General features: G+C 39.3%; 1 protein-coding gene across 7 annotated transcripts in view; it reads left to right on the forward strand.

Annotated features, from left to right (window-relative positions):
* The window catches only part of sema6bb (sema domain, transmembrane domain (TM), and cytoplasmic domain, (semaphorin) 6Bb), a 247,084-nt gene that overhangs the window by 148,560 nt on the left and 83,026 nt on the right, over window positions 1-15,498 (forward strand). For all 7 annotated transcript variants that reach the window (XM_060932577.1, XM_060932570.1, XM_060932572.1 and 4 more), the window contains 3 exons: window positions 1,020-1,160; window positions 5,846-5,923; window positions 11,490-11,548. In XM_060932577.1, coding sequence (XP_060788560.1) covers window positions 1,020-1,160; window positions 5,846-5,923; window positions 11,490-11,548 — 278 coding nt within the window. The remainder of the gene's footprint in view (window positions 1-1,019; window positions 1,161-5,845; window positions 5,924-11,489; window positions 11,549-15,498) is intronic.

Below are 15,498 nucleotides of genomic sequence, written 5' to 3' on the forward strand. Positions count from 1 at the left end.
AGAGATAATTTTATCTTGAGAGATCATTTTGACCTGATAATTCTGTACTACTTTTTTAAACAATCATTTTTGAAGTCTTTAGCGTCCTGAAGTATTTCTGAAGTGCATTACAGAATCAGTTCGGTTCTCAGGCACGTTTATTATTAGTTATGAGGAGATCTCTGAAACAAATGCCGTTTGCTTGCTAACTCGATGTTATGTTTGCGTGCCACCGGATTTCATCAGTAATATATGTTTTTTTTAAATACTTTTTTTTGGTCAGTCCTTGTAGCTTCTAGTTTCCATTTCTTATGGTTATTTTTATAATCCCATTATGTTATCATCAGGCTTTATTGGCTTTATCGAGTCCTTTTAGGTCACGACTGAATGCAGTCTTCTCTCTCTCCTGACTACTATTTTATAGCGTTCCCATTCCCGAGTTCTCTCTGTCGCTCTCTCTGTGTCCTAACATTTTGTATTCCTTTTTATTTTCTCTCTTGCCCTAATGAATGTAAAGTATCGTTTTCCTCTAATCTCTCTCTCTCTCTCCTCTCTTTTCTTTCTGATCCTCGACTGTGATTCACTCTTCATCTATATAGCATTGTTAACTATCTCTCTCTCTGATCTCATTAGCATGAGCATCACACACTCGCACTTCTAGATAAACAACTACAAACCTCCAACTGCTTAACAGGTGTGTGTGTGTGCGCGTGTGTGTGTGTGTGTGTGTGTGTGTGTTTGAGTGTGAGATGAAAGGTGTCAGGTTCTGAGTACACTGAACACAGCACAGCTGTTCCTAAAGCTTCTAAAGCAAGTATAATTTTCTTTCTTTCTTTTTGGTAAATGTGTGAGATGAAATGGAGGTAATGATATCTAAGGTTCCAAATGTGCAAGTATTTTGAGACTATCTATCTATCGATCTATCGATCGATCGATCGAATCTATGAATGAAAGCAGCCACATAGTGTATGTTAAACACAGTGTAGGAGTGTGTGTAAGAGTGTTAAACTCTGTGTGTGTGTGTGTCTGTTGTGTTACAGGTGTGCTACAAACTCTCCTCAGGCTCGTCAGCTCCTGTCTCTCTCTCTGGACTCTGCCAGTCACACACTGCTCTTGGCGTTCCCATCCTGCGTGATCCGAGTGCCAGTAGCTCGCTGCCATCTCTATTCCCGCTGCATGAAGTGAGACACACACACACACACACACACACACACACACACACAATATCTCTGCCTGATGTCTGCTTGCATGTTTTTCCTCCACACGGTTCCCCGTAGGCCTTTTTATGGGTTTTGTTTGATGTTTGGCGAATCGGATGTCTTCCCCTTTCCCAAGCCATCGTCTGATTGGCTGAATGCACACACACTTGAAACTGAAATAAAGCAGTTGTAAGCTGTAAGCTGTAGGTAGCAGCAAAAATGAAATAAAAATGAAATAACTGTGAACATACTTTCCAGAGTGAAGTTTTATGGGCGGGGCTTAATGTCTTTGTGAAATACAATAAATCAGGGAATTGTGTAAATCAGAAATCAGATCATTCAGTGGATTATGTTTTACTTTTTATGATTGTACCCCAATAACTTGTTTTCATAATATAATTTTTCACATTTGAAAAGAAGTTAGGGGATTAGCAAAGTGCACCGCTTTGCTAATCGAAATAATCATAAGATAACTGTTTTAAAAGATCACCACGTTACAAACACAACCATGCGAGTTAATCTGGTGGAATAGTCTTATGTGAATAATATTTATAACTTGCAAAAATGTGACATTGTGCATGATAGGAAAGTGCGATTCACATTGTGCGAGTCAGCATCCTATTAATTTATCCATCTAATGCACTGGAGCTGTTTGAACACCCAGGGTTCCAATCTGTTCAACCCAGAGTTAAAATAGAGCACGCTGGGCTCGAGAGCTCTCGATCACAGTGACTGACACACAATATGGGTTATTTGGTTACATAACCACAATATAATCATTATATAAAAAAGAGCTTTTCACTAGCTTTTAAATGGCACCAGCCCCATGCTGCTGCGATCTACACTGCCCAATAAGGAGGTTGTGGAAGGCGGTCAGTTTAGCCAACTTTGGAGCTTTATTTTTGGTAAAAATGATGCTTAAGGTGCTGGGACAGGGATTTTATTCAATACAGTTTTTGGGACAACTTATACATTTATTTAGGGCCTGAGCACCAGGGGTGGAGGGTGGAGGGCACTGCACCAAGGTGCAAGGCTCTGTTGTTTTCCTAAGGATTCTTTTGCTTCTTATTATTATTCAAGACTTGCCCATTTTTGAGGTGATTCTCATGGATGAAAACTCATGAAATTTGGTACAAACATCAGTCCTGGCCACCGCTGTTTATCAGGGATCAAGGCTTGGCTCCGGGTGTGTCCGGGGGACTCCATAGCGCCCCCTCATGTCATTGAGACTTTTGCCCAGTACTGTATATAGTTTCACTTAATCATGTCAAATTTGGTAGGTGGGTAGGGAGCCCCAAGACGAACAATATTGTAATGTACATTGTATTAGCCATACTCAACAGGAAGTGAGTTATTTTTGGTTTTGTGCATTTTGACATGCATTTTGACATGCCTGGTCTCAAGCTAGCAATACTGCACTCAAACCACTATTTTCTTTATATAAAAAAACTATTAAGGTATTGGATAAGAAATCCAATGACTGTCATCATTGCCATATTTTAATGAAATATAAATTGCTACATTTGGAAAATCTTATTAAATATTCACACTCATGTTTAATGTATAAAATTATTCATGGACTTGCTCCTCCTGTACTGACTCAGTTTATAAAGGTGGTATCAACATCTACACGGAGTGCAGCTCGAGGAGATTGTGTGGCCCAGTTTAGAAAAAGTGCTTTTAGCCGGTCTGCATTTTCAATCAGGGCTGCTCGTGAATGAAATTCTATTCCAATTGACATTAGAAATCAATCAAATTATGCTTCTTTTAATTTTTTTTAAAAAAAGTGGTTAATTAGTGGTCAAGGCTGTCAACATTAAATTTTAGTGTTTAATTTTTCTCCATGTTTGCTGCCCTGCCTGTCGGTGTTTTTCTGATGCCATCCGTCATGTTGTCTTGTCAGTTTGTCTAGTATTATTGTTAATTTTTGTGTATGTTTTTTTATTATGTGTTTGGTGTTTATGTCCTGCTTGTTTATGGCTTGTTATTTTCTTATTGTGTTTTGTATTATAAATGTTGTTGATGTTTGTTGTTGCTTAATGTTGTTCTTGGTTTTGTTTGTAGTAATTGTCTGGTGTTGAGTTTATGTTGGCTTGAGTGTAAATGTATTTTAGTTTTTTTTTTTTATTTTTTTTTATTCAGATTTAGTTTTTTATTTGGAAATGTTTTATTTGATTATATTTTAATTTTTGTTCTTTTAGGGTGACTATTTTAACATCAGTCCAGGGACAGCAAATGCAAAATAGCCTTCTGGCTAATTCTGGCATATTTACATTTGTTTAAATGTTTTATTAATGTGCATTGTCCCTGATAACTAAACCTTTAAATAAATAAATTACATTTTGACGTTCTCCTCTTAGACAGTTTGTTGGATTCATGCCAGTTTGGTATACCGGTAGTGCTCAGGCCCTTCATCACCGCTTGCAGCTATATTTATTTATTAAGATTTTAAGAACCTGTTGTATGTTTTGTTTACAATATTAACCCTTTCACCACTGTGTAACTTCATATACAGGCTGCTATATACACTGTATAACTTAATATCAGAAATACCATTAACACGTAGTAACTTTGTGATAAATTCAGTATAAACCAGTAGTAGCAGTAGTAGTAGTAGTATCACCCTTCTACCCCATGGCAGAGCATAGGCCATCAACAATTAGCTTCCACGGAACATGATTTTGGGCCATCTTCTCCAGTCTTTTCAGGTTGTAGCCCTCTGCCACCATCTTTGCCGCCATCTCTCTTCTCCATGTATGCCTTGGTCTTCCACGGTGACGTTTTCCCAATGGGTTCCATGCCAGTGCCTGTTTGGTGATGTTTTCCTTTGGCTTTCATAGAGTGTGGCCAATCCATAACCATGTCCTTCTGCTGATGATACTTTTAGCTGGTTCTTGGCCCGTTCTCTCCCATAAATCTTCGTTCGTGATGGTTTCTGGCCACCAAATTCTCAGACTCCTTCTAAGGCACTTGTTGATAAATGCTTGGACTTTCTTGAAGATGGTCCTTGAAGTCTGCCAAGTTTCAGATCCATAAAGTAACACAGTTTTGACATTTAGTACTGAAAATTCACAGTTTGGTCAACGTTCCATATCTTCTGCAAGATGTTAAATGCTGCTCTGACTTTTTCTGTTCTGGCTTTAACGTCTTCATCTGTTCCTCCGTTAGTGCTAACAATGCTTCCCAGGTATGTAAATGATGGAACATCTTCAGTGGCTCCCTTCTCCAACATTATGAGATCGTTATTGGTGGTGTTCATTCTCATGGACTTTGTTTTACCCTTGCTAACCGAAAGGTCGAGCTTTGCTGCTGATTCCTCCATTTAGGTGATTTTATCTTGCATTTGATTGTAATTATGCGCCAATAAAGCAACATCATCGGCAAAGTCCAAATCGTCCAACTGATTCCATAATGTCCACTGAATTCCATTTCTTCTTCCTTCTGTACTTTCTCTCATGATCCAGTCCACAGCTAGCAGAAACAAGAAGGGGGACAGCATCAGCCTTGTCTCATGCCTGTTTTTACTTCAGGCTTGTCTGTTAGGATGCCCTCATGCAATACTTTGCAAGACATTCCATCATATGTGTTCTTAATCGTCTATAAACCAGTACACAGTATAAAATATAAACCAGGACAAGGGCAGCACGGTGGTGTAGTGGTTAGCACTGTCGCCTCACAGCAAGAAGGTCCGGGTTCGAGCCCCGGGGCCGGCGAGGGCCTTTCTGTGCGGAGTTTGCATGTTCTCCCCGTGTCCGCGTGGGTTTCCTCCGGGTGCTCCGGTTTCTCCCACAGTCCAAAGACATGCAGGTTAGGTTAACTGGTGACTCTAAATTGAGCGTAGGTGTGAATGTGAGTGTGAATGGTTGTCTGTGTCTATGTGTCAGCCCTGTGATGACCTGGCGACTTGTCCAGGGTGTACCCCGCCTTTCGCCCGTAGTCAGCTGGGATAGGTTCCAGCTTGCCTGCGACCCTGTAGAACAGGATAAAGCGGCTACAGATAATGAGATGAGATAAACCAGGACACAATTTTAAAAGGAACTAGAACTAGAGCGCGCACCATAGTGACGTATTTGGTACCGTTGAGAACGAGAGGAATTCTGCTTCGGGAATATGTAACACTTCTGACAATAAATTGAACGCAGATAAATTTGTGTTTTATCCACTGATATTTATTGAAAGAAAGATATGTAGCCCTAATTAACATAAAATAATATTTTGCTTATCTAAATTACGCTGTAGGAAATCCCGTGGAATCCGACTTCTCAGCCAATCGGAGTGTACAGTGCACAGGGGTTTCCTGACTACAGTGGGATCGGAATAGCGGTCTGCAGTGGTGAAAGGGTTAAACCTCGAACAAAATACCTCTGTTAAAATAAACCAGCATTCAGAGCAAATTTTGATTGTTTAAGATCCAGAAACAAAATCAGTTTTTTCAGTCACAATTTTTCATGAACATTTTCCATCCATCCATTATCTGTAGCCGCTTTATCCTTCTACAGGGTTGCAGGAAAGCTGGAGCCTATCCCAGCTGACTACGGGCGAGAGGCGGGGTTCACCCTGGACAAGTTCATGAACATTTTGTTCAAAGTAATTTCTTTGCTGAAAAGTAACATCTGTTGATTTTTTTTTTCTTCTCCACTTATAAATTCATTCTTTTCACTTCGCAGGAACTGCATCGCCACGAGGGATCCGTACTGCGGCTGGACTAAAGGCAGCACCTGCTCCTTCCTCCGAGCCGGCACCAGGTACATCTGGAAAACTAATCACGACGCGTAATGTTCATTAGCAGATAGAGGATATTATTTTTCGATATCTTTCTAGGTGTAAAATAAGGAGAGTTGGGGTGCAAAGACGGATCGTAGAGAAACTCGAGGTTCTGTGAGAGTGGCGTAGCAACACGAGGGACACAGTGATGTCAGTCAAATAAGCCACGCCTTAAAACGAACTCCTTTGAGTCCAAACTGTTAGGAATAAAACACTCACTTTCATGCTGTTGGAGGAAAATAATCAATGATCTGGTGATGTGATGAAGCTGCAGTTACTGTTCCCACTCCAAAGCTGATTAATTTCCAATAACAGCATGTCTTGAAGCGTTTTATTTGTCTTATACCACAGCAATTTGTCAATAATTACATTTTTAAAAATGTATTAAAGACTGACATGTCTACTTTATTTACTTTTCATCCGTTTATAGTTACATTTAATGTTGTGGAAGCCGATGGCAGTTTCTCGATAATGCAATAAAACCCCATCGAGATTGAGATTTATTGAGTTCAAACACTGCTAAAGCATTTCACTCTGTGTGTGTGTGTGTGTGTGTGTGTGTGTGTGTGTGTGTGTGTGTGTGTGTGTGTGTGTGCGTGTGTGTGTGTGAGAGAGAGAGAGAGAGAGAGAGAGAGATCATTAAATGTGTGCTGGGATTTTCGAAGTCGCTCTGTGTAATGCTCTGCTTTACAGAAATCCACAGTAGCGCAGTAGTGATATTACTGTGACTGACACACACACACACACACACGTATGTTATGTAGTTCTGTAAAGGGTGTGTGTGTCCCTTACTGCTTGTAAGTGTCAGCGCTGCTGCTCTGATGATTTGTCGTCCTCTTGTGTGTGTTTAAACACATCAGTCAGGATTTTGTGGAAATGTGCACAGGCAGCAGTTCTGTGTGTGTGTGTGTGTGTGTGTGTGAGAGAGAGATTAATTACGTGCTGTATTCTTCCATCATCTCCATAGAGCCATTACAGATTTAAAGATATTAAATACACACTGAAAGAATGCTGTCCCTCTGTGTCTCTCTCTCTGTCTCACTTTCTCTGTCCCTCTGTGTCTCTCTCTGTCTGTCTCTCTGTGTGTCACTCTCTCTGTCTCTCTCTCTGTATCTCTCTCTGTCTCTCTGTGTCTCTCTCTCTGTATCTCTCTCTGTCTCTCTGTGTCTCTCTCTGTCTGTCTCTCTGTCCCTCTGTGTGTCACTCTCTCTGTCCCTCTGTATCTCTCTCTGTGTCTCTCTCTGTCTGTCTCTCTGTCCCTCTGTATCTCTCTCTGTCCCTCTGTGTCTCTCTCTGTCTGTCTCTCTGTCCCTCTGTGTGTCACTCTCTCTGTCCCTCTGTATCTCTCTCTGTGTCTCTCTCTGTCTGTCTCTCTGTCCCTCTGTATCTCTCTCTGTCCCTCTGTGTCTCTCTCTGTCTGTCTCTCTGTCCCTCTGTGTGTCACTCTCTCTGTCCCTCTGTATCTCTCTCTGTCCCTCTGTGTCTCACTCTTTCTGTCCCTCTGTGTGTCTCACTGTCTTTCTGGGACGTTAGAGTAATGTTAATGTTACAGTAACGTTAATGTCACAGGTAGCATCGTGATGTTACTAACGTTACTGACGTTATTACAGCAGTGGAATGTTAGAGTGGAATCTGTCTACAGTCAGAGAATGTTAGAGTAACGTTTTGAATAAAACCATGTGTGCAACTTTTCAGTAACTCTTGAGTACAAATATCTCGACAGGAACGTTAGAGTAATGTTGAGGAATCAGTAGAAACATGTAAAACACGTCAATTAAATAATCTTCTGAATCAAACACATGGCACAATACTGCAGATTATATTACTGCAGATTAATTAATTATTACTGCAGATTATATTATTACTGCAGATCAATTAATTATTACTGCAGATTATATTATTACTGCGGATTATATTATTACTGCAGATCAATTAATTACTACTGCAGATTATATTAATACTGCAGATTATATTATTACTACAGATTATATAAATACTGCAGATTAATTAACTATTACTACAGATCATATAAATACTGCAGAGTATATTAATACTGCAGATTATATTATTACTACAGATTATATAAATACTGCAGATTAATTATTACTACAGATCATATAAATACTGCAGAGTATATTAATATTGCAGATTATATTATTACTACAGATTATATAAATACTGCAGATTAATTAACTATTACTACAGATCATATAAATACTGCAGATTATATTAATACTGCAGATTATATTATTACTACAGATCATATAAATACTGCAGATTATATAAATACTGCAGATTAATTAATTATTACTGCAGATTATATTATTACTGCAGATTAATTAATTAATTGCTGCAGATTATATTATTACTGCAGATGAATTAATTAATACTGCAGATTATATTAATACTGCATGTTATTAATCCTACAGAGCAAAACTCCACAGAGATCGAATAACTGATTTATTTTTGTCCACTTTTGTAGACGTGACACAGGGATTTGTTCAAAATATGTTTTCATAAGGTTGTTGTTGTTGCTGTTGTTTTTTTTTTTTAAATAAATGCACTTTAATTAAAGGTCTAGATTCCTCTGATATTTTCAGTGTGGCATTAAAAGTGAATTATTATTATTATTATTATTATTATTATTATTATTACCTTTTTTAAAAATAACATTTTTAAGCAGCTCTTCTTGAGAGCGCCAGTAATTTTATCGCTGAGCTATAATCAGCTGAGGCATAATCAAGGCAATCAGCTTCTTTGTTCCTCTGTCTCTGTTTTTCTCTCTTGTGAACATTGTGTGTGTGTGTGTGTGTGTGTGTGTGTGTGTGTGTGTGTGTGTGTAGCAGTTTTATTGAGTTAGGTGTGTAAATACAGCTTGTCTATCAGCTGAACCCTGAGCACATTTTGCCTATGGCTGCACACACACACACACACACACACACACACACACACACACACACACACACACACACTTTTATCCAATTACATTCATTACTTTAACAAGGACGGCCAAAATGAGCAGATCGAACCCGTATCACATTACAGTAAAAATGGTTTTGTGTTTATTTCAGACGGGCTTAACGGTCACACACACACACACACACACACACACACACACACACACACACACACACACACACACACACACAGTGAGTATAAGAGATGCTGTGTGATGGCTTTGCGTATCAGTGCACTTTGGCTGCTCGTTGCTTTTTCACAAAGCTCCATTGTGCTTGTCCTCGAGAAGAATGTTGAAACTTAGTTATCCCTCCACTCTAAAGCTGCAGTACTGTGTGTGTGTGTGTGTGTGTGTGTGTGTGTGTGTGTGTATTAAACCATGCTGTCTCCTCTCTAAGGAGTCTCGCCTCAAGCTCGTGGTTAAAGGAAACATTAGATGCTATAGATATTTCACGGACACCATTAAAGTGTGGGGGAGGGAGGGTGGTGTCAGAGGGGCGGGGGGGGCTGAGGGCGCCGGGGGGGCCCCTGGGTGCTGCAGTCAGATCAAGTTTCTTGCTGTTTGTCAGTTTGAATCCAGACGATGCTACAGACTGAGACACAGAGATGACGTGATAGTCCCTTTCTGTCTGTCTGTCTGTCTGTCTGTCTCTCTCTCTCTCTCTCTCTCTCTCTCTCTCTCTCTCTGTGGTCACATGACCGCTAGCCAATCAGAAGCATCTGTACACAATGCGGCCATTATGGCCATCTTCGCATGGTCATATGACCAGATGTGGTTTCTTCAGGTGTAGCTAAATAATAAAATCCAAAGGGGAAAATAAAAATGAAAAATAAACTGAATTAAAAGACGATGGACCCAGGGGAGATGTGATCTATCACACCCAGGTAGAAAACACACAACCTTCAACCTCGTTGCTAGCAACCTGCCTTAAAATCAAAGTAAGCACAACTTAGCATGATGATGTTCTTTATCATTACCTCGTCCATTGTATTCCTCTTATTCCACAGCGAATCGCTCACAATTCCAGAAGAACAACGTCCTACTTTTTATCTGTTCACAGTTACCTTTACTGTTGTGGAATGTTCAAGAAACGAATCAGTTCCTGTTCACACCTGTGTTACAGCAGCTATAAACACTCACTCCTCGACTCTCTTTTCTCCACAAAGTGTGAACTGCTCTGTCTTGAAGATGTTTGAAAAGCTAAAGCTACAACTTTAACCCTAACTGTTACAAAGCGCTGACACTGGAGACTCCTGACATAAATGCTTAGATAGATACCGTAGATAGATAGATAGATAGATAGATAGATAGATAGATAGATAGATAGATAGATAGATAGATAGATAGATAGGTAACATTTGTTTACAGAAAACTTCACCATATCAGTGATTAGACACATTTTTAAATCCATTTATTATTTGTGTTTTTAATCAGTTCACTTATTTTTAATTTGATTCAGTTATTATTTATTTGATTCACATTCTTTACTTGTTTCACTCTTTCTTTATCTGATTCACATATTCTTTACTTGATTCACTCTTTCCTTATTTGATTCCCTCATTCTTTATTTGATTCACTCTTTCCTTATTTGATTCCCTCATTCTTTATTTGATTCACTCTTTCCTTATTTGATTCAGTTCTTTATATAATTCACTTATTCTTTTTGACTCACTCATTCTTTATTTGATTTATTCATTCTTTATTTGATTCAGTTCTTCTTGATAAAATTCACTTCTTTTTGATTCACTCATCCTTTATTTGATTCAATTCTTGTTTATTTGATTTAGTTCTTTATATAATTCACTCATTTTTTACTTCAGTCAATTATTCTTTCTTTGATTCACTCATTCTTTGTGATTCACATTCTTTATTTGATTCACTTTTATTTAATTTACTTATTCTTAATTTGATTAATGTATCCATTATCTATTCATTATTTTATAAATTCTTTATTTGATTCATGCACTGATTATTCAGTTAACTTATTCTGTATCTGATTCATTCTTCTTTCCTCGATTCATTCTGATTTGTTTGATTCATTGATCCGTTATTCAAACAAAATAACTCATTTTCTTCCGTTTGAAAAGCTCACGCTCGGAGCTCGCACTCGTCCCCACGTCATCCTCTCCATCAGCACTTGTTAACGCTATAACAACTTCATTTCCATTCATTAGGCTTCGCCGCTCTCTCACATTACCTCTGGCTGTAACAGAGCGTCTCGCTCGGAGTGCTCGTTTCTCTTCATTACGGCGTGCTGCAGGTGTGTGATTAAAGAACCTGTGATGTTTCTCAGTGAGAGTGAGACTGACGCCGCGTTCCTGTGAATCTTCTCGACGTGTGATTCCTGTGTTGTCTTTTCCGTCATGTTTGCTTTCTGATTTCCGATATTGCTAATTATCGGTGCGCGGCCCCGAGAACAGAATGACGACACACAGTAAAAATATCTTGGATTGAACTTGGTTTCAGGGCTGAAAGCTCGTTTTGGTTCTGTGCCGTAAACACGTGGCTGTGATTACAGCTTTCTAAATGCTGTCTTTATGAGATATGCGTTGAGTTCATGTGTGGTCTTTATTTTTTTTTCCTTCCAGGCTTCCCTTCGAGCAGGACGTGGATCATGGAAACACTTCACATCTGGGCGACTGTGACGGTAAGAAGATAGATTTATGGTTTTCACTACAGTTACCCACAAACACGCCGTAAAATAAACAGCGTCGGATCAGCACCTACTAAAGTTCAGGGTTGTTTTTTGTGTAGACACAATTTCAACACCAACACCATGATAGCTGACTGTTTTCCTGTAACACACAAGAAACACAGTAATAATGCGATATAACAGTGTTATAACCCTTTATAGTGTTCTCAGGTTGCTCTGAACACTGCAGTGAGAAACAAATAACTGACAAAATCATAGAATAAAATAAACTCGAAAGTCACAATCTGGAGTCTGAGTAACTGGTCACATGGTCTAAAGTGGGTGTGGTTAAACACCTGTAAAGCATGTATAAGCTTTATTATCAGAAGGCTGCTCAGCTGTAATGCAGCTTTCATCAAAACTATGCACGCCCATGTCTTGTAAACGCTAACCTCGCACCAGAATGCTAATCTTGTGAGTCAACGCTAGCTCAGCTGACCTTATGACCATAAGCTAGCCTCCAGTGGTGCTTGAAAGTTTGTGAACTCTTTAGAATTTTCTATATTTCTGCATTGACCTAAAACATCATCAGATTTTCACACAAGTCCTAAAAGTAGATAAAGAGAACCCAGTTAAACAAATGAGACAAAAATATTAGACTTGGTCATTTATTTATTGAGGAAAATGATCCAATATTACATATCTGTGAGTGGCAAAAGTATGTGAACCTTTGCTTTCAGTATCTGGTGTGACCCCCTTGTGCAGCAATAACTGCAACTAAATGTTTGCGGTAACTGTTGATCAGTCCTGCACACCGGCTTGGAGGAATTTTAGCCCGTTCCTCCGTACAGAACAGCTTCAACTCTGGGATGTTGGTGGGTTTCCTCACATGAACTGCTCACTTCAGGTCCTTCCACAACATTTCCATTGGATTAAGGTCAGGACTTTGACTTGGCCATTCCAAAACATTAACATTATTCTTCTTTAACCATTCTTTGGTAGAATGACTTGTGTGCTTAGGGTCGTTGTCTTGCTGCATGACCCACCTTCTCTTGAGATTCAGTTCATGGACAGTTCCTGACATTTTCCTTTAGAATTCGCTGGTATAATTCAGAATTCATTGTTCCATCAATGATGGCAAGCCGTACTGGCCCACATGCAGCAAAACAGGCCCAAGCCATGATACTACCACCACCATGTTTCACAGATGGGATAAGGTTCTTATGCTGGAATGCAGTGTTTTCCTTTCTCCAAACATAACGCTTCTCATTTAAACCAAAAAGTTATATTTTGGTCTCATCCGTCCACAAAACATTTTTCCAATAGCCTTCTGGCTTGTCCATGTGATCTTTATCAAACTGCAGACGAGCAGCAATGTTCTTTTTGGAGAGCAGTGGCTTTCTCCTTGCAACCCTGCCATGCACACCATAATTGTTCAGTGTTCTCCTGATGGTGGACTCATGAACATTAACATTAGCCAATGTGAGAGAGGCCTTCAGTTGCTTAGAAGTTACCCTGGGGTCCTTTGTGACCTCGCTGACTGTTACATGCCTTGCTCTTGGAGTGATCTTTGTTGGTCGACCACTCCTGGGGAGGGTAACAATGGTCTTGAATTTCCTCCATTTGTACACAATCTGTCTGACTGTGGATTGGTGGAGTCCAAACTCTTTAGAGATGGTTTTGTAACCTTTTCCAGCCTGATGAGCATCAACAACGCTTTTTCTGAGGTCCTCAGAAATCTCCTTTGTTTGTGCCATGATACACTTCCACAAATGCGTTGTGAAGATCAGACTTTGATAGGTTCCTGTTCTTTAAATAAAACAGGGTGCCCACTCACACCTGATTGTCATCCCATTGATTGAAAACACCTGACTCTAATTTTACCTTCAAATTAACTGCTAATCCTAGAGGTTCACATACTTTTGCCACTCACAGATATGTAATATTGGATCATTTTCCTCAATAAATAAATGACCAAGTATAATATTTTTGTCTCATTTGTTTAACTGGGTTCGCTTTATCTACTTTTAGGACTTGTGTGAAAATCTGATGCTTTAGGCCATATTTGTGCAGAAATATTTATGCAGAAAATTCTAAAGGGTTCACAAACATTCAGGCACCACTGTAGCAACTGAAGCCTAGCACTATGCTACACATTTTCCTTCAGGGATCTATTATGATTAAGCTAGCTTAGCAACTGAAAGCTAATATACAGTATCATTGACATAAAAACATGTAAAGTCGTTGATTGGGTGAGTTTTTTTCTAAAGAGGTTTTCATTTTAATCTTTATTGGAAGGAGTCTCCAGTGTCAGTAACAATGACAGGCTGGGTTTATTTATTTTTTTTTGCCTTATTAACTTTAAAAGAGGAAATATAAAAAAGAGCGAGGCAGGTGACGGAATGACTGTTTATAATCGGCGTATCAGATGCTCGCTGGCCGTGCTGTGAAAATTGTCCGTGCAGACGCTCATCTAAAGCCTCGGTCACAACTGGCCGTACGTGCTCCTACGGCCGGTCTACGTGCAAAAAACGCAAGAAACGCACGGAAGGCGCGCATGTGACGTGCTGATTTTTGAGCCGTAGACTGGCCGCAGAGGTTCTTTGTCATGTCAAACAAACTCTACGGGCGCTTACGTTTTTTTCAGGTTGCAAGACAAACTTACGGCCAACGTGCGTCTTTCTCCACGAACAAAAAAAAAAAACGCAGCGATTTGGGAAACGCCAAAAATCGCACGGCCAGAAAATCGTACGTCCGGTTGTGACCTAGGCTTAAGTTTCCAAACCTGTCATTGCTTAACTCTTGAATATTTCTATCATTAAAAAGTTTATAATCTCTGCTTTCCAAAGAAATGTATGTGGTTAAGATCTGTTCAGTACTTTGGGAGTAACAGCAGGCTGAAGTCGGTACAACAGAGTAAAAACTCTGCTCGCGGGACGTCGGGAAACTGCCGGTGCTTTTCTTTGAGAGTCACGGGAAAGCGCTCAGGCTCTCTCTCTCTCTTCTGATCGGTCTCCCACTGGATTACTCGTCAATATCAGTCAGATCACTTTTATAGAGATGTTCTCTCGCTCTCACTGGTTCTGATGAAGGATTCAGCAGTCTGCTACTTTTGATGTTCTGATTCATGGGAGACTTTGAAGTGAGTTTTCATAGCTTTACCCGCTTATTTTTTCAAATCAAACTGATTCCTGTAAATAAATAACTATTTTAGAATATAACTGGAGTTGTTTTGATGAAAAATATTGAGATCTTAGTGGTCGGAATGAGATTTTAAAAAACCAGGAGTCAGAAACGTGAGTGTCAATTTCAGTTCAGTTAATGTGAATTGTTTATTGGATGTGGATCAGACAGTTTTTTTGAGGTTCGCTTTGAAAGCTGTGGATATTAATTGAAATAATCATTTATATTCTTTCATATAAACACTAGTTGGCCCTACTGAGAAATACAACCCCGATTCCAAAAAAGTTGGGACAAAGTACAAATTGTAAATAAAAACAGAATGCAATGATGTGGAAGTTTCAAAATTCCATATTTTATTCAGAATAGAACATAGATGACATATCAAATGTTTAAACTGAGAAAATGTCTCATTTAAAGAAAAAAATTAGGTGATTTTAAATTTCATGACAACAACACGTCTCAAAAAAGTTGGGACAAGGCCATGTTTCCCACTGTGAGACATCCCCTTTTCTCTTTACAACAGTCTGTAAACGTCTGGGGACTGAGGAGACAAGTTGCTCAAGTTTAGGGATAGGAATGTTAACCCATTCTTGTCTAATGTAGGATTCTAGTTGCTCAACTGTCTTAGGTCTTTTTTGTCGTATCTTCTGTTTTATGATGCGCCAAATGTTTTCTATGGGTGAAAGATCTGGACTGCAGGCTGGCCAGTTCAGTACCCGGACCCTTCTTCTACGCAGCCATGATGCTGTAATTGATGCAGTATGTGGTTTGGCATTGTCATG

Source organism: Neoarius graeffei, chromosome 10, assembly GCF_027579695.1.
Source record: "Neoarius graeffei isolate fNeoGra1 chromosome 10, fNeoGra1.pri, whole genome shotgun sequence".
Taxonomy (NCBI): Eukaryota; Metazoa; Chordata; class Actinopteri; order Siluriformes; family Ariidae; genus Neoarius; species Neoarius graeffei.